Consider the following 20,000-nt stretch of genomic DNA (forward strand, 5'->3'; position numbering starts at 1 on the left):
GTTTCGTATTCTAACGGTTTGATGGGATCTAGCATGAAATGGAGGTTCATGCGGGCAAATTAATTTGCATTTGAAAAGATTTGCCCGCATTAGCCTCCATTTCATGCTAGATCCAGTTCAGCCGCGGTAATTCGAAAATGGTATATTATATGAGCTCTACTTTAAAATTAGCAGCAGCGAAACCAGTCTAAAGAATTCAGGCTTGAATGTCTGGGTTACTAGTGCACTTGTACTGCGAAGCGGTTCATTTCAAGACTTGAGAAAGCTTGACATTAGCGAGAGTTGCAGTTCATCACAGTTACGTAAACAGCAACTTTAGAAGTTTTGAAGAAAGCAACATTCAGGCTTTTCACCGCCGAGAGTTGACAAGCCCTGGGAACGAGGTTGACCCAGTAAGCTATCAAAGCCAAAAGAGGTGAAGGACTGAATAATGTAGTATATAATTAATATATTTAGCCAAGCCTAAAAGCGGAGCTCCCGTTTCTAAGCCCAGAAAGCAATATAGTGTATATGAAAATAATTATGCTTCTGCATAAAGTACAAAATTAATCGTCATTGGTGTATACAGTTTACAGTGATCAAACACCTCTGAGTTGACAGCAGTAAACATACAAGCCTTGCATACAATAACCAACAATTTTAATCAACAACTAAAACGAAACTTACATCCACCGTAAGCTCTTTCACAACATTTTCCGTTCGACTGATAATCTTCAGTTTAGAATAACAGCAAAAATATTAGTAAGTAAAAAGTCAAGCTACAGAGTAGTAAATTCACTTACTCGACAGCAATTTTGACAGTCAAACAAAGCAGCTCACGACTGGACATTCATTTCACACGAAAAGCTTATGGTTGTTGAAATACGCTAGATTCTCTGTCAACACAAGGCCTTTTTCAGTATATTAAAATTCAGCTTGAAAGAGAGGTTTAGAGGACAAAGACAAAGGAAAGTGGATGATATGCAAATATTTTTCACATTCATTTCAACGTGTTTCTATTGTTTTTGTCCTCACTACCTCACTATCAAGCTGAATATTTGACATTTCGAAAATGGCCTAAACGTTTTCAGGTCATCTTCGTTTTTTTAGCGAGTTTTACAAAATATGTGAGGCAGCGAGGCATGCATAAAGAAGGAAAACGTTACCTGAAGGCTAACCGTTATAAATAAGTGTTTTGCCTCTCGTTCTATTTCTGTCAGCTTTACGGTATTCTTTAATGAAATTTTCTCTTCTTCTCCTTCCTCGGCCTCTGTCGAGACTTTCTTCGCTTAAATTTCTCAAATTTCGTCTCCTCTTCTCTTGTGCTCTTTCGTGCTCTTTATCCCGTTCCGTTGCTGTCACTAATATGATTTTCCGCCAGAAAAACACGAGTTGCCAAATGCAACGCTGCCTTGCGATTTCCCGCCAAGACTCCCGTCCCCAGAGGCTGTCTTGCTTCCCCACCTCCACCCCGACAGTCTGTGCGTGCGGGTGGGCGTACGCTGACGCACTAACCAAAATTTCTCGCATGAATAGATTTCCCAAAAAATCTTACCCGTGGTGCTCTGCTATGAAACAATGGTTCTCGCGTGACGTCACGGCCGCCATGTTAGTTTCCCTTGGCAAAGAAAGTGTAGGGTCCGAAACTATACACCTTATTCCAAAATGGCTGCCATTTTAGTATTCTTTTGTTTGATTGCAAATTTGCCCTTTTGGCCTCGTTCGAGTTTAAATATTCTTTTGAATTTTACGTTTGAAAGCGAGGTCAAGAGGGCCAATTTGCAAGGAAACAAAACAATACTAAAATGGCGGCCATTTTGGAATAAGGTGTATTCCCCTAAACCGATCGAGCTGCATTGCATTCCACCAAGGTGGCTGCTGGTCTTGATAAATAACACTATGTATTGTGTAAAAAGGTATTTGATTATAATTTTTCTTCCAACAGGAAACATCTGAGATTATCGCTCAGGCCACTCCAAAATCACTGGTCATCCTGGATGAGTTGGGCCGTGGGACTAGTACCCATGACGGCACGGCTATCGCCCATGCTACCCTTCATCACTTCATACGCGAGGTATTTGAACACTGTGCCGTTGGTGGGCTGCTAAAAAATGATCTAGCGAGCACCGTACAAACTTGATTATGTTGAAGTGGCCATTTCCTTTATGAATGATGGATTTGTTTGGCGGTTTTGTCAGCTCCTGCAGTTATGGAAGTCAAGAGTGAATTAGCCTGTGACTGTCAGGGCAATGAATTCGTACAAGTACAAGGAGGGGTTACGTTTTTGCAAACGTTGGCCGTGTAGCACTTACATTTCAACAGACTTAACTACTAGAGTGTAACGTGAAGTGCTAGTTTACTACCCATATAGACCATGCGAGCGTTAGCCCTACTAACGGAATTGGGCCCACAAAAGTTGACAGAAAACCAGGGTGGGAATTGAACCCACGACCTTCGGGTTAGATCACCGCTGCTCTACCGACTGAGCTACAAGGTCAAACGGGAGCAGATCGTGGGAATTTAAGATGTCAATGTCACGGCAATGAATTCGTACAAGTACAAGGAGTGGTTACGTTTTTGAAAACAAATTCATTGCCGTGACATTGACATCTTAAATTCCCACGATCTGCTCCCGTTTGACCTTGTAGCTCAGTCGGTAGAGCAGCGGTGATCTAACGCGAAGGTCGTGGGTTCTATTCCCACCCTGGTCAGAGTTTTTCTCTGAACTTGTGTGGGCCCAATTCTCATTAGTAGGGCTAACGCTCACATTAGTCTATATGGGTAGTAAACTAGCACTTCACATTACACTCCAATAGTTAAGTCTGTTGAAATATAAGTGCTACACGGCCAACGTTTGTAAAAACGTAACCCTTCCTTGAACTTGTACATGTTCATTGCCGTGACTTTAACATCTTCAGTTACCACGGCCTGCTCCCGTCTGACCTTGTAACTCAGTCAGTAGAGCTGCGGTGATCTAACCCGAAGGTCGTGGGTTCAATTCCCATCCTGGTCAGAGTTTTTCTCTGAACTTGTGTGGGCCCAATTCCATTAGTAGGGCTAACGCTCACATTAGTCTATATGGGTAGTAAACTAGCACTTCGCATTACACTCCAATAGTTAAGTCTGTTGAAATATAAGTGCTACAATGTTTGCAAAAACGTAACCCCTCCTTGTATTCCAAAAGTAGACTTATTTGTGACTGTGCTGAGGAACCCACCCATAAGAATAAAAGAACACTCTTAGCTAAGGCCCAGACGCAGAACTTAATTGCGCCGAAATTAATTCACAGAGGCATACTATGACTGAAGAAAATTGCAAAGTTGTAATAATTTCTGCATTTAATTCGGCTCATGTGAAGTAAGGCGGCTGGATCAAAGTCGCTCCACAGCCGCAATGCCCGGCTAAACCAGGCGGGAATAATTTCTTAGCCGATCCGAATCAGACCTGTCGTTCTGAATTGATTCAGACGGCGTCTGAACCGGGCCTAACTCACTCTTGCGGAAAGGGAACTACTTTTAATGCGTGCAGATTTGGGCATGGGTAAGGATACGCGTGACCAAAATTTGTCATTCCTTGCTTGAAGAAACAGCAAAATAACCTGCCTGAAAAAGCATCCGACGGGGAATTAATAATTGTGATTTCGCCAATAGGTGTCATGCCTCGCTTTGTTTGTAACACATTACCCGTCACTCGCTGAACTAGAAGCAATTTTCCCAAACCAAGTTACCAACAACCATATGGCGTTTATGACGTCACAAGAGGAGCAAGATCAAGGAAATACCAAACGTTGTTCTGAGGGAGGGGAGGTAGGCGATGGCAAGGCTATGTGTTCCGTTACGTTCTTGTATCACTTGGTCAGTGGAGCCGCAGCAAGGAGCTATGGGCTGAACGTCGCTCGCTTGGCCGGGATCCCGAGAGAGATCCTCAACTTGGCAGCTGAAAAGTCGAACGAACTTGAGAGTGCCGTTCTCTCAAGACGGTATGTAGCGACTCCCAGCCTGTTTTCTTTTAGTTCAAGTTATATCTCATAATTCTGATCTCGTGGTTTAAATGCTTATTTGTGCATTTAGAAATAGGGAAAGGTGTATGTTTGTTATCCGTCATCGGCCTCAGTATCATTGTCATCACCTTCACGATTTGTCATTTTTATCCTCCTCCTCTTCTTTCTCATCATCATCATCATCATCGTCAATATAACATTTTTCTGTTTTCTGTCAGATGCCTCAAGACTTCTTTTCAAGAGATCTTTTCAAGCTCGCAAGTGACGCGTGAATCTATCAATCGTCTCAGAATATCCATGGAAAAGATTTGACCTGAGATGGCACCAAGGCCTGAGACAGCTGACTTTAGCTCTTAAAGCGAGATTATCATTGATTAAGACAGCACAATTCGCATAGCAGATACTTGAGAAGAAAGTCTTAAGTTCAATTACTGCATTATAAGGCCGGAGAGACCTGATAGTAACTTGCTAAGAAAAAAAAAGAGCCGAGAGCGCGACAAAGAAATGCGGTAAATGGTAAATACACTGGCACCGCACCAGTTTATCGCCGTTTCTTCCTAACAATCACATGAATTAACCAACTTAGAGATTATTTGGAGGACGTGACCAGCCATCCGACAATAAATTTTCAATTTTCGCTTTAAATTTTATAACAGTTCAGCACCCGGATAGATCTAAGAGAACCACGTAGCGTAAATGGAGGGTAGCCAAAACTTTCTTCTTGTAAAGTAATGCTTCAAACCGAAAGCAGTTTTCTGCTCCTTATCAAACGAGACGATACATTAAATCGACAACTTCTTCGCCATAGCGATTCACTCCGTTCAAGGGCTGTTATCAACTAGTTTTTCTTGCGTCAGCCATCTGCCTCCCGCAGCAAAGCAGTTTCTTCAAAGACGAACCCCGTTTGTTTCTCGCACCCTCTTTAAAGCAATGCACACTCACCAACAGTATGCCGTAGTATGTCTTTATGATCGGTAGTGTTTGTAAAAAAAAAAAAGCGTTTGCAGTTCGAAAAAGTTGAAATCATTTGCTCCCTCCTTTCAACCGTGTTGAAACGAAGTTGAATCCATGTTGAATGAGTTTAAAATCATTTAAACTTTGCTTCAACAACCATTCAAAATTTCTTTTGTTTTCACAAATGTGGAATGAATTGGTATGAGCGTGCGCACCAATCGGTCTCTCGATGTCTTATCATGTCCGTATCCACGGTTTAAAACTATGCAGATATAGTAGATCTTAGTAAGTACTCTTGGTATTATCCAAAAAGAAAATTAGGGGCAACCATGCATTCTTTAGAGATAATTGAGCTTCAATTTGAGAAAGAACGCCATACATTGCTTTGTATTTTACAGCTTTATACAAATATTGTTCATGAATTATCTTTGAAAAATGCGTGGTTACCTCCAATTTTCTTTTTGGATTTCAATAACACTTGTTAAGATCTACATTTTCTGCATAATCATACATCGGGGCAAAAATACCTTTGAATTAGTAGGTACCGTCCCTAACTACACATAACGGGAAATATATATGTACTGTGTATTGTGTGATCTCTCAGTATCAAATCCTGTTTCCGCCTTCTAAAAGTTTAAAGTGCACCTAAAACCAAAATATTTCTTTCGCTAAAATGAATCTTTGCACCTGTTCGAGACGCATTGCGTCCATTTTTTCCTTTTTCTAACAAATCCTGTCATTTTATAGGCTCCAAAAGTTGCGAAAATCCAAGCATCTTTTGTTTACGACCGAGTCAGAAGGGGAGTGGGTCTATTCCTGATTTGACGTCACAATCTACGTTGCATGCATTTTTACAAAGAGTTAATGCAATGTAAATCAGTATGTGACGTCAAATCAGGAATAGACCCACTCCCCTTCTGACTCGGTCGTGAACAAAAGATGCTTGAATTTTCGCAACTTTCGAAGCCTATAAAATGGCAGGATTTGATAGAAAAAGGAAAAAATGGCCGCAATGCGTTTCGAACAGGTGCAAAGATTTATTTTAGCGAAAAAAATATTTTGGGGTTAGGTGCACTAAGTCTTCAGAAGGGCTAATGGCAAAACTCATTTGAATCTTTAAAATTTTTTACCAAGTACAGACTATCCCGCTTGGCCTTTTATGGGAAAAGCGGGAAGCTTTTTATCTTTAAGCGTCGAGAGATCGTGAAAGTTTGGGTATTCTTATCATGTCTTATCCGTCGGTCGTATGTTAATGAAACAATATGTAAACAATGAGATCAGCAAAGATTGTGTTTTTGTGACACGACATATTGGCAACACGCGAAAAAATTGTCCGGGATTTCACGAGCAGTATTTTCATATTCGTAAATTGTCCAAATTCTGCATTATTACATTCTCCGTTCTGCTTTCCTCTTCTGTTTTCCGTACAATCCATGGTCGTTATTTTACTGTCAACCATAATGTTATGCGTGATTCAAAGTTAATCCCGTTCCAGTTGATAGCCGCCTCTTTATTTATATCTTCCAGTGTTTCACTGATAGACCTTCGATTCGTTGAGGCGCTAATCTTTATGCATACTGTGTTCAGTAATTAGAAAACTACTTTTTAGGCTGCGTGATGGATGAAAAACCTGGAGAAACAAGTAAAATGGTGGCCGAAGACGAAATCAAATTCCAACCTAAAAACAAGTCGCGCTTTTCCAGTCTTTCGAAGGGAAAAATACTGTTGATTGTAATTTCGGTGGTTGCTTTGATTGTCATACTGGTGGGAATTGTTTTAATTGCACTGTCATCCAAGAAGAAGGATTGTAAGGCTGAAGGAAGCAAACAGAGGGAAAACATTGGGGGTCACAAGTCTTCTTCAACCTTCTGTGATTACTCCGAGGAAGCTAAACGCATTAAATTGAACGAAGTTATTCTGCAAACCAAGAAGAGTTACTACGACATCCACCCTTTCCAGTTGCCCACTGACCCAGATGCGACTCGAGACGAGGTTAAGAAAAGATACACAGCGTATAATCCAACACCGGAGTATATCAAACAAGTCACAGACACCGCTAGGAGACTTCTCGGTAAGATAGAACAAATTAAAGTTGACTCTGATAAGCTCAAGACACGGGAAAGGAAAGTGCTGTCACAACTGAAACATTACCTTAACACTACGTTCGGACAGCCGTTCGATATGAACTATTATACAGGGCATTGGATGATGGGCCCAACTATCTTCTGCCACCGACAACATGTGTGTCAGATTGGCAAGCATTTGAATGGCATGCTGAAGAGTCTTAAGCCGGAGAGTTTGGATGATGTCTCGTTGTTGGAAACCAAGTTGAAAACTCACAAGGAGGGAATCACGAGGTACAAAGAGAACTTAGAACTGGGGAAATCTTACGGAATGGTTTACAGCCAAGAAGCCTGTGTAGCCTCACGGGATGCAATAAAAGCGACTTACTTGCAGGTCACCTTAAAGAAGGAAACAGGTAAGTGGCAAAATTTTTGTGACATCGTGTGTAAAATGCCGAGAAGGGTATCATGCCGAAAAGGGTACAGACGCATAAATTATGCTATTATGCAACACGATAACAAGCAGGTTGTCTATGGTTTCAAGTGCTGCTGTTAACAATGTGACATGGTATAAGATTTCGCCTCCGCGGCTTCATGCGAAATAGACGAAAGAAAAAAAAACAGTAAAGGGTTGACAACGGGAAAATAATGCATTTCAATCACAAACATACATAACAAAACTGTAATTTTGCCATTTCAAAATAGGGATTTTTTTTGCCGAGCATTTGCAATGAAAAAATTGCAAATACGTCAAATGGCAGTTTTAAAATACATCATACTTGAAGGATCGTGATTAATTGTAACTTTGCGAAACAATATTTTGTTTTGTCATTTTTGAAAAAATATACGCACCCCCTTAAAATCTCAAGGGCGAGAACGTATCCTGTGCAATATTAAAAGTTCAGCTGAGTTCTTCAGCGTAGCTAAGCAAACAGACTCTCAACAGTGTTATCACAAATCTCATGAGAGCGCGCTAACCAAAACAACGGCAACAATATGAGGCACCGTAGCTACATCTTTTATATAATGCGTGGCGAAAAAGGTGTGAGGTTAAAACTGGTACCGGTGTAACACAACTCACAGTAAATGGCATTATAGAAAAATTGGACAAATCAGAGCGTATTTTAAGCCGTGCTAAAACGGTGCGAGACTAGCACTGATGTAACACAACTCAGGGTAAATAAAAGAAATTGGACAAATGACAGCGTATTTTAAGGCATGCCGAAAAGGGTGCCAGATTGGCACTGATGTAACACAAGTCAAAGTGAATGAAACTATAGAAAAGGTGGACAAAAGAGAGCGTATTTCACGGCGTCCCGAAAAGGGTACGAGACTAACGCTAATGTAAAAAAAACCCCAACGTAAATGGAATTATAGAAAAATTGGAAAAACAAAAGCGTATTTTAAGGCATGCCAAAAAGAGTACGAGACTAGCACTGATGTAACAAAACTCAAAGTAAATGGACTTATAAAAAAATTGGAAAAACGAGAGCGTAATTTAAGGCGTGCCGAAAAGAGTACGAGACTAACACTGATGTAACACAACTCAAAGTAAATGGAATTATAGAAAAGGTGGACAAACGAGAGCGTAGTTTAAGGTGTGCCGAAAAGGGTACGAGACTAGCACTGATGCAACACAACTCAATGTAAAGGGAATTATAGAAAAGGTGAGAAAGGAGAGCGTAATTTAAGGCGTGCCGAAAAGGGCACGAGAGTTTCAGTGATGTAACACATCTCAAAGTAAAGGGAATTATAGAAAAGGTGGACAAACGAGAGCGCAATTTAAGGCGTGCCGAAAAGGGTACGAGACTAGCACTGATGTGACACAACTCAAAGTAAAAGGATTATAGGAAAAGTGGACAAACGAGACCGTAATTTAAGGTGTGCCGAAAAAGTACGAGACTAGCACTGATGTGACACAACTCAAAGTAAAAGGATTATAGGAAACGTGGACAAACGAGACCGTAATTTAAGGTGTGCCGAAAAGGGTACGAGACTAGCACTGACGTGACACAACTCAAAGTAAAAGGATTATAGAAAACGTGGACAAACGAGACCGTAATTTAAGGTGTGCCGAAAAAGTACGAGACTAGCACTGATGTGACACAACTCAAAGTAAAAGGATTATAGGAAACGTGGACAAACGAGACCGTAATTTAAGGTGTGCCGAAAAGGGTACGAGACTAGCACTGACGTGACACAACTCAAAGTAAAAGGATTATAGAAAAGGTGGAAAACGAGAGCGCAATTTAAGGCGTGCCGAAAAGGGTACGAGACTAGCACTGATGTAACACAACTCAAAGTAAAAGGATTATAGGAAACGTGGACAAACGAGACCGTAATGTAAAGTGTGCCGAAAAGGGTACGAGACTAGCACTGATGTGACACAACTCAAAGTAAAAGGATTATAGAAAAGGTGGACAAACGAGACCGTAATGTAAAGTGTGCCGAAAAGGGTACGAGACTAGCACTGATGTAACACAACTCAAAGTAAAAGGATTATAGGAAACGTGGACAAACGAGACCGTAATTTAAGGTGTGCCGAAAAGGGTACGAGACTAGCACTGATGTAACACAACTCAAAGTAAAAGGATTATAGGAAACGTGGACAAACGAGACCGTAATGTAAAGTGTGCCGAAAAGGGTACGAGACTAGCACTGATGTGACACAACTCAAAGTAAAAGGATTATAGAAAAGGTGGACAAACGAGACCGTAATTTAAGGTGTGCCGAAAAGGGTACGAGACTAGCACTGATGTAACACAACTCAAAGTAAAAGGATTATAGGAAACGTGGACAAACGAGACCGTAATTTAAGGTGTGCCGAAAAGGGTACGAGACTAGCACTGATGTGACACAACTCAAAGTAAAAGGATTATAGAAAAGGTGGACAAACGAGACCGTAATTTAAGGTGTGCCGAAAAGGGTACGAGACTAGCACTGATGTGACACAACTCAAAGTAAAAGGATTATAGGAAACGTGGACAAACGAGACCGTAATTTAAGGTGTGCCGAAAAGGGTACGAGACTAGCACTGATGTAACACAACTCAAAGTAAAGCGAATTGTAGAAAAGGTGGAGAAAGGAGAGCCAATTTAAGGCGTGCCGAAAAGGGTGCTAGATCACCACTAGAAGAGAGTCGGCACTTAAAGAACACGCCACGGAGAAAATTCCACCATTTGTCAGAACATACAACTTAGCATTGTCAAATCTTCAAGCAATAGTGGCGCTCAACTGCAGTTTTATTCAAAACCAGTCATTGCTGTCAAAGCCTATTCAAGAACCTCCTGTAATATCATACAAGAGGGGTAATTCTCTCAAGGACATGATCGTTAAAGCAAAACTGTGAATTGAAGGTATCTGACTTATCTGTAACCACAAACCTACAAAAGGGAGACCGTACAGGTCTGTCACATTCTTTCAAATCTTTGTTGGGTTAGTTGATGTGGCAGTCCCTTGCAGACATTGCGAAAACTCCAAGGCGTGTAAATGTTAGATGTTAGATGTAGCGAGATGGAAATTGAAAAAGTAGAGAAATATCAGGACCTGAAAAGAGAAATTGGTAGGATCCGGCAGATGAGATCGGTAAATGTGGTTCCGGTTGTGATTGGTGCACTTGGCTCTGTGACAAAAAAGCTTAAAACATGGTTGGAAAAGTTACAAGTTGATGTAAATATCGGTGCAGTGCGAAAAACTACCATGTTGGGAACAGTGCGTATCCTAAGGACAGTTTTAGAACAACAAGAGAAAGAAGTAACCTCAAATGAGACTATGATTGGTTTTGGTTTCACTTCTGATTGGTTAAAAAAGTGACACGAGAACTTTGAACTAAACACTGAGTGAAGTAATGCAAAACCAAAGCAATTCCCTAATTACTTTCGACACTCAATTGAAAACCGCTCTAACAATATCTCAATTTACATTGCACTGTAATTTTCCTTACAATAAAACTCAGATATGATCTATTTTTAAAAAGACTGTTACAATAATCAAAAAGACAGTTTATATTTAAAAACTAATAGTCTACAGCCAATCAGAATCAGGGCGGCAAATGCATTTGCAGCCCTGCGCATTTACCGTCTGGCTCGCAAAAAGGCGCGTTTAGGGCAGTTTGTTATATGGCCGCGCGTATTCACAATAATCAAAATTAATACATCAGAGCGAATTGAACTGATGAAAAATAACTTCATAACAAACGATATCCAAACTTAAAAAGGTGTGTTTTTAACCTTGATTAATATAGAGTAACATTCGTCCGGGATCAAAGTCTCGGCACAAAAAGAAAACCCCGATAGGAAAAGACGGTAGGCGATAAGCTAAAATGGAATGTAGTAACCGGAGCGCTGAAATATATCAAATCAATGATTGATTGATCGATTGATTAAGCTTGATTGTTAATAGACTGAAAGAAGGACTTTAAGGTGGCTCAAACCAGTTTCAACATTTGACGGAAACGTTCTTATTAGAAGGACTGACACTACAACATTTCATCACTTCACAGCAATGTTATGGCACCATGTCAAACACCAGTTATTGTTGAAAAAGATTCGGTCATTTTTGTGACGTAAAAAGTTACCTTTGCAACAGGAAGGCCCTGCAAATCACCCCTTATTTTGGCGTTAGCTGCTCATATCTCAAAAACGAACTGGGCGACCCCCATTTTTATTTGTGATATGTAACCAGCATGCCAGAATGAAACTTTGTGTAAAGTTGAAAAAATTCTGTGGAGCAGATTCAGAGCCACCTTAAATAATTGAAAGTTTAAGATAGCTCTGAATCCGCTCCACAGAATTTTTTAAACTTTTGCAGAGAGTTTCATCTTGGCCTGCTGGTCACTTTTGTGCAATGAAAAATTGGGGTCACCGAGTCCGTTTTTCAGATATGAGCAACTAAAGACAAAAATAGGGTGTTTTTTTGGCAAGGCTTTCCTGTTACCATGGTAACTTGTTACGTTACAAGATTGACTGCATCTTTTTCAGCAATAATTAATGTTTTACATGGTACCACAACATTGCTGTTAATGATAAAGTGTTGCTTTATCAATCCTTCTAATAACAAGGTCTCTTGAAAGTGTTGAAACTGGTTTGAGCCACCTTAAACTGTACACGAAATACATCTAGAAGGCAAATGGATGTGAAATAAGGCAGACGAGTTGTGTGCGTTCACTCAGGTCTGAGGAATTTTCTACTTTGGCGGATTTTATACAACCCACACAAAGCCTTGATACATCTCTTGGCAACGTGAACATGTTGGAGTCAAATCAGGAACCCAAATAACGAACACTGTTGGAGATGGAGTCAATAGATTTTATAGTTTTATTGTGTCTCTCAGATAGTACGCGCGCCGTGATCGCGTTAGTATTCTTATTATAAAGAATACTAATGAGGCATAGCTTGTTTTTCTTGTATGCTAATATTCACCTCTCGCACTAGCCCATTTCCGAGTTGCTGTATGCTTCAGTTTCAAAGCGAGTCCTTGTGCACAACCATTCAAATGTTAATGCGTTGTGTATTCTTATGCAAATCAAACTCATTTCCCTTACAATAGCTGAGCACGAAGACTCACTTCGAAACCGAGACTAACAGGAACTCGGAAATGGCCCATTTGAACTATTGTTTTGAGTCCAGAGGGACACGTTCTTTGTGGAATGTTTTTAAGGCGTTCAAAAAACTCGCAGCACGTGTTTTATCGGGTCTAAAAATTTCATTTCCTTTGCTGACGTCCCGTGGCCTTGCGATGGCGATGCAAACGACATGCTGGCCGTTCTGCTGAGAGGGGAAGAAACCACGTCCTCCACAATATAACGAATAGGCCACTTTACAGTTGTTTGCTCAGCGACCAAGCCTATGAATGGCTGCGAGGCTGCCGGTGACCTTGCATTGATACAGACCTCACTGCTTTTATCATGTAAATTGTGTTGTTGTAACGCTAATTAGTCCATATTAACATTACAAAAGCATGAAGGTTTGTATCAAAACAGGGTCACCGGCAGCCTCGCTTCCATTGCTGGGCCTGGTAACTTAGCCACAACTGTAAAATGGTCTATTAAAGAGCTACAATCATGGGAAGGTTATGTAAATGAACCGCACCACCTGTATTTCAACCCGCTTCTTTTAAAGGGCAAAAGAAATAGTTTCACCTTCACTTATATGGCCCCTTCCTCCCTATTCAACGTTGCAAGGTTACACAATAATTTCCCACTAAAACGTTAAGTTTTGCGCAACATTGGGAGTCTTCGAAAATAATACTGGATGCGCAGTGAAAGTAAGTAAAGGAAGGATTGTCAGAATAGTCTCTCAAATTAAAATGTTCCCGACAGCTAATGTGTAAATTCTCCGCTCATTCTTTAGCCGATTTTTGACTCAAATACTTTTACTTCTCACTCGACACATTAGCTGTATATGCTAGGAGCCTAACAAGCTCCAATATTGATTCGAGTATAAATAAAGTTACGAGTTATGAGTTCTTTTCGGGCCCTTTTCAGTTTATAGAGGAGTTGCCATTATTACAAAGAAATCCCAGGAAATTACCTATCTTTAAAATTATTTCGAGCTTAACTTACACGAATGCATTGTGAGCATTTTGTCTACTTTAAGTATTTTTAAGCTTGCCTTATTTGCCTCCCTTTGAATTCAAAATTCTTTGTAAGTAGGTCCACAACAGCCTTTGGCTGTCTCTTTCTGAACCTGCTCGAATAAGCTATTTATGACATTGCGTTGTTTTCCTTGACTCTGACTAGTATCCTAATTGCGTTTTCCTTTTAATTAAGCCGCTAAGATCTTTTTGATCTGGTCGCTGATATATATTTTAGTTCAGAACACTCGACAACCAACTGTAAGAAAGATAATTTTCAACAAATATCTTATTTCATTGCTCTTAGAAAAACATATCTTCCTTTAAAAACACAAAGCTATTCAGTGCAGGGAACGATTTTTTCGAGCCCGTGCACACAAGGTTCTCGACTGTTTACAAAATTCTGACTCAGCGTGGTAGTGACAGAGTACTATTAAAAAGGGTTTTAAAAGTCTCTCAACGAGCGCTCCTTTTTTCATACTGTATCATGCTTACAGGTAATCATTCAAACGAGGGCTATCACTAAATCTATTTAGGACTACCAGGTATCTAGCTTTGTGAAAATACTACCCAGATTTGTATTCCTTTTTCAATTATCCAAATTAATGAACAACGTTGGCCAAAAAGTAAAAAGTTCCAATTCCGTATGCAGGGCATCCAGACACGTTAATTTTTCTCCACAAACCAAGGCGATAAAAAGAGAATCAAAAATTGTTTCAATTTCTTCCAGTTATGCTTTAGTCTTTTGACTAACAGGACAGCTCGTTGTTGCAAATGTTGTTCAAATCATGTTCTTTCTTTGCAATACGCATTGTACAAAATATAGCGATATCATTCACAGCCCAAAGGTCACGACAACTTACTCACGTTTCTCTCGCAAAGCTGATCCGATGACGTGAGTGTTGCACAATGGCATAATTTATGCGTCTGTACCCTTTTCGGCATGATACCCTTTTCGGCATTTTACATGACCCCGTTGGAATTTAAGTATGCTTTGATGCGTCAAGCTCGACTTTTACTGCTGTCAATCATTCCTAATTACGACTGGCGGACTTGGTTTTGATTTTTAATTAAGGACCTGTGAATACGATAAAGGGAGGGAAAATAAAGAAAACAAAATCTGTGTCGTTATTCGAATCTTGAAAACACGTAATTTCACTGAACGAGCTTTTGGGCAAACGACATGGGGAAAAATGTTAGAGTTTGACTGCTAGCCTTTAGTCACGCAAGCGAGCCGAGGGGAGAATGGTGATAGAGCAAGATGCTCTATAACCGCGAAATCAAGGGTAGATTCAGAGCCTTGGATCGACCCATAGGAGAACATGAGCCGTAGGGTTCTAATAGCTAAAAACTGAATAGGCTATTTGTACCTTACGGCGTCCGCTCACGGACGGACTCGTGGAGCGGGCAAACGGTTTTAATGTCGCTGTTCAATAAAATGGAGCGGGTGTTGAAGCAAATGTTGAATGCCATTTTCCCGGGCCTTTAATGACGGAAAACCGGACAGAAAACGTCGAGACGTTTGGACCTTTCTTTCACGTTCTCCGACTGCAAACGTACAACGTGAATCTGCCAAATCTCCAATTCAAAATGAAACAAACGCGAGCACTCATCGGTGACTTTAATTTTCGTTCCCAGTTTCAACATTGTTACCCCCAGTTTGGGTAGTTCGGCAGGTTTTGAGAAGTTGAACGTACTGGAAAATAATAAACGTAAACTAATTGCTTTTAATCACGATTTGTTGGCTTCCTGCTGTAGATCTTGAAGTCTCCAATGAAGTGAAAGCACAGGTTTATGCAAGACGCTTTCGCAGCTTACTTACCCTTTCAGAATGTCATCTCTGAATTTTAAATTGCAGGCATCCTGGAAGAAGATTTCATCAAGAAAGTCCTGAATGATGATTACTTTTCAAACATCACCGCCGAAATGAAGACCAGCTGGAAAAACGACCACAAAGGAAAATCGGTAAAGGAATCACTGGAGGAGTATCTGGTGGAATATGTGGGAAAACCAATGACCGAACTCTTCAGGTAAATTGGCATAGGGACTGATGAGCTCATCATTAAAGGAAATTACCACTCTTACTGAAGAATAACATTAAACCTGAGGAAATAATGTTTGCGATCAAACAATTTCTCCGCAAAATGAAAAAAGGTGTTTGTATCAGAAAAAAAGATAAGTTTTTCATTTTCGAATCGCTTATTATTATTATTATTATTATTATTATTATTATTATTATTATTATTATTATTATTATTATTATTATTAATTTCCCGGGTACCGACATCTTGAATAATTATAAAGTGTTGCTGTTGCCCCTTTTGTTCTAACACGAAGAACTGTACACCTTATTTCAAAATGGCCGCAAGTTTAGTATTCTTTTGTTTGATTACAAATTGGCCCTTTCGGCCTCGTTTAAGAATAAATATTCTTTTGAATTTTACGTTTGAAAGCGAGTTTCAAAGGGCCAATTTGCAAGGAAACAAAAGAATACTAAAATGGCGGCCATTTTGGAATAAGGTGTACTGTATACTGTATTGTATAATAAAAATAGGGCATCCGTGACACGTCACAATTATTCAAAGTGGTTGCGCTCAGGAAATATGAAAACAAAAATAAGCTGTTCTGAAATTTATTTATTTATTTATTTATTTATTTATTTCGGGTGATAACGCTTTCATCAAAAAGTCTCAACAAGTTTGATTGTTTCCAGTTGTTTAAAGCTATTTTAATGCTATAGTTGAGGTTAAGAGCGAACAACTGGTTACAGTGTATTTTTAGATTCATATCCTCCATGCGTTTCCTCGTTTAATTTATGCATGTGTGACGTAACAGAAATGTTGTGTTGTTGCTACTTGCAAGACTGTTTTCCTTTCCTAAAAGTTGTTTACGTTATTCCGGGGTGACTTTCATCTAAGGGCGAGTTCACACCGGTGCACTTTTTGCCTTACTTGACGGAATACTAGCCCCAGTTCACGCCGGTTGTTGCTCCAGGGGAAGGATTCCGGTATCGTGCTGCTCGCTTTGCCGCGCTAACTGTTCTAGCAGACTGGAGCGGGTGGTGCATGCACTCTTTCTATTATCTTATCTGAATGACATTTCCTGAGTCGTAGGGGACACGAAATGAAGGAAAAACACATCATGTAAACTTGGTATTAAATTTCTTAGCGATTTGGCTCATGTTTGTTTACCATTTTCAGAAACATTTCCATAAATTTCGATTGGAATGTTAATGGTAAGTCTACATGTACTTTGATGTGCCTGGGTGTGCTCATCTGAGGCAATTAAATTTCCAACATGTTTGAAAAACCTGAAGAGGTAATGAACATTTCTAACTTTGCTCCAGTCTCTACGGGTAAAATTTGCCAAAAGATTGCAATGGGAGCACACTCATCCCAGTTTGTTTAGAATTCGAACAAACCGAAGACCAAGTGGGTCCCACTTGCATATAGTAAACAGCCATCCGTGAACACAACATTTTGTGGAAATGTTTTTTTGTTTCCCATGTACACAGGTACCTAGACACCGACCATTATCGCTATTGTGTCCCAAGTAACTTTTCCAGCGGTTTAGGCAGTCTCCCATTGGATCACGTGTGGGTTGATGGCAAGGAAAACACATCTTGGCCAACAATCAAAATGCTTTCTTCCGGTGACGTGTTGGACGGTAGAAAGGCATACGAAATGATCATGCCATATTTTACAACAACTAACATGAAACCTGATGCTGTATATGAGTTGGGACATGAACAACTGAAGATATTGTATCCGCAGGTGAGAGTAATGTTTTCGCTGCTGAGCAAACAAAAGCATTTTAGGCTTTTGAAAGTCTTCCTTAAGAGTTCTCTTCACTTTAGAGCTCTACATTATCGTTACCACTGTCTAGTCTTCTAGCTAGTCTTTAATACGAGAACTGGAAGACTAGACTCTGAAATCCTCCTCATCATCATCATAATCATTATCGATATCATTATTATTATTATTACTGAGGGAGACTATTATTCGCCTTATTAATTCTCAACCATTTCCTTGCGGAATCCTTGCGTTTTTGGTGCCTTTTTGTGATCTTTTTGTGATCTCTATTCCCCAACTCAAATTCGCAACTCTGTCTCTATGTGCTCATGTGAGACACTTATCCACACCATAGCTTCCTAAATTGATAGGGAAAATACTTAAGGTGATTCCCCGGTTTTGCATTGCGCAACCCTATGCGCATAATTTCGTGCGTCATTGGCACGCGCAATAGCGCGGCTTATTGATAAAATGGCGGATTTTCATTTACGCCAAGCACAATCCGTCAGGGAATATATAATGTATTTCCTGCTGAACGAGTACGGTGATATTTGTTGAGATTGCTGTCTTCATGGAGTAGTGAAAAAATCAGCAACAATCTATCGCCAGTGTTTTGGCAATTTCATAAAATTATTATTTCTGCTGTACCACTGAGGATCAGGACACCATGCTCTCAAAAAAAAAAAACGTTATTTAAGTCTCCCATAGAATATCATTGCTGAAGAGTAATTAGGCCTAAGCTAGGTTAATCAGGCATAAGATTTGATTTTAAAATGTTTAGTTTTGTCGTGAAGTTTGGTAACCGACCTTTTGCAGTGTTTAATATTGTTTGTTTCCGAGTGTTATTACAGCATTAGCAAATAGTGTTTAAAATACTGTCCCTGAGCTGCTTGCGGTGTGGTGGTCAAGTGGTTAAGTAACGGATCAATCAGCAATCCCAGGTTCGAGTCCTATGTCCATACACTTGTGTTGTCTTTAAAAAGAATATTTGACCATTTCCCATAATCTACTTTCAGTCTTAAAAATTTACGATCATAGTAAATTCAGAGAAAATTAGGAATGAACGATATTTGTTAATTCAGAAGTAGAGAATGGATTGGAGGTATATCCCCTGAACTTAGTTTAAATGTTCTGGGCTCCCAATCCGCAAATGTTACCAGAAGGTCCTGGGTCTTCTTAGGTGCGCCCGGATTTTTTCCCGTATTTCTCTTTGTCAGACTGGAGAAATTATTTAATTTTTGTCTTCAATGATGAAAATCATCAAATTTGCTATTGGTTCTCCGTAGGCTATCGAAATCGCTAAAAGCGTCACTGGAAACCAAAATGAAAGTGAAGCCATCAAAGAATTCAGAATCAAGCTAGACTCTCCTGACAATTACTTCAATAAGGAAGATTTCCCCGCCAATGAATCAGACGAGCAGGCGCATAAGCGATGTCGGACCCCTGAAGGAGCCGAAAAATATTGCCCCATGCGATGGAAAGCCATGCAAAGCTGGTATGAAGAAGCTAGAATGGTACGATCTTATAATTCTGTCTTAACTGTTAGATTCTATCTTTTTCTAGGATAGCCTAGGTAGGCGTTACTGTTACGTGTGGTGGGCTACTACCTTAAGGTTGGTTTTCATCAGCGACGCAAGTAGTGGTAACATACTGAGACGCATTGACCATGAGCGGGAGCTTGCCTCTCCCATACAAGCCCTATGAGTCAACCTTTGCGTGTATCTTTCTAATTTTAGAACGCCGCGAGCTCTTCGGTTCTGCACGCACTGTTTAGAAGGACCAATCAGAATAAAGTTATTGTCCAACGTTGACAAAAATAGCAAAAACAATCTATGCAAATTGTGTAAATGTGAATCTCCTGCTGAAGGGTTAGTTTTAAACTGAACAGAAAAATACGCGCAAAGGTTGACTCAAGGATATAGTGCGTTGCTATTAATGGCCATGGGCTCCTGGTTTGCGACAGAGCGGTTTTCAAATGAGTGTCGTAAAACCAAAACCCAAGTAATTACTTTGGCCAATCAAAAAGGACGGAGAAAATCCAGTAAACCAATCAAAACTCGAAGTAATTACACGCAGCCGACACATAGCGCGGGAAAATGTGTACGCGCGAGCCACCATTGGTTTTGGTTTCACTTATGATTGGTTGAAAAAGTGGCGCAAGAACTTTGAACCAATCACTAGGCTATCACTGGGTGAAGTGATGCAAAACCAAAGTAATTTGCTAATTACATGCGACACTGAATTGAAAACCGCTAGCTCTAGTTAGTTACGTCAATCTAATCATTACCGACGTGATTAAAGCGATTTAGGATCGCGTTTACGGCAAACGGCTAACCTCAGGCTGAAATTTGCGTTTTGCCAAAAATCAAAGTAACTTGTTTGATTTTAGCCCATTTTTTGCCTGTCGTCTACAGATATCCGCGGAAGACCTTAGACAGCAATGACCAGAACCAGGTTGCTGATCAGCGGTTTTCGTTAAAACAATGGTTTGCTGGGGGTGCTCAGTCTCGGGGGCTCAGAAAGCCTGGTTGTGGTCATTGTTATTTAAGGTATTATATATCCGGCAACTTCTCCAGATATGTTAGAAATGCCAGTAATTAGATGCACGCAGATTTCTTGCTCTTCACCCCAGCTTCATCG

At 40.1% G+C, this 20,000-nt stretch overlaps 2 protein-coding genes across 2 annotated transcripts in view; both read left to right on the plus strand.

Annotated features, from left to right (window-relative positions):
* LOC137992299 (DNA mismatch repair protein Msh3-like) overlaps window positions 1-4,785 on the plus strand; it is a 29,457-nt gene extending 24,672 nt beyond the window's left edge. The window contains exons 21-23 of the mRNA XM_068837566.1: window positions 1,925-2,053; window positions 3,630-3,958; window positions 4,198-4,785. Coding sequence (XP_068693667.1) covers window positions 1,925-2,053; window positions 3,630-3,958; window positions 4,198-4,291 — 552 coding nt within the window. The 3' untranslated portion in view covers window positions 4,292-4,785. The remainder of the gene's footprint in view (window positions 1-1,924; window positions 2,054-3,629; window positions 3,959-4,197) is intronic.
* A 1,645-nt stretch (window positions 4,786-6,430) lies between these two features.
* Window positions 6,431-20,000, plus strand: part of LOC137992304 (uncharacterized) — a 22,297-nt gene continuing 8,727 nt past the window's right edge. The window contains exons 1-4 of the mRNA XM_068837569.1: window positions 6,431-7,412; window positions 15,428-15,599; window positions 17,084-17,342; window positions 18,647-18,874. Of these exons, the coding sequence (XP_068693670.1) occupies window positions 6,551-7,412; window positions 15,428-15,599; window positions 17,084-17,342; window positions 18,647-18,874 (1,521 nt within the window). The 5' untranslated portion in view covers window positions 6,431-6,550. The remainder of the gene's footprint in view (window positions 7,413-15,427; window positions 15,600-17,083; window positions 17,343-18,646; window positions 18,875-20,000) is intronic.

This window comes from Montipora foliosa, chromosome 2 (assembly GCF_036669935.1).
Source record: "Montipora foliosa isolate CH-2021 chromosome 2, ASM3666993v2, whole genome shotgun sequence".
In the NCBI taxonomy this organism is placed as follows: domain Eukaryota; kingdom Metazoa; phylum Cnidaria; class Anthozoa; order Scleractinia; family Acroporidae; genus Montipora; species Montipora foliosa.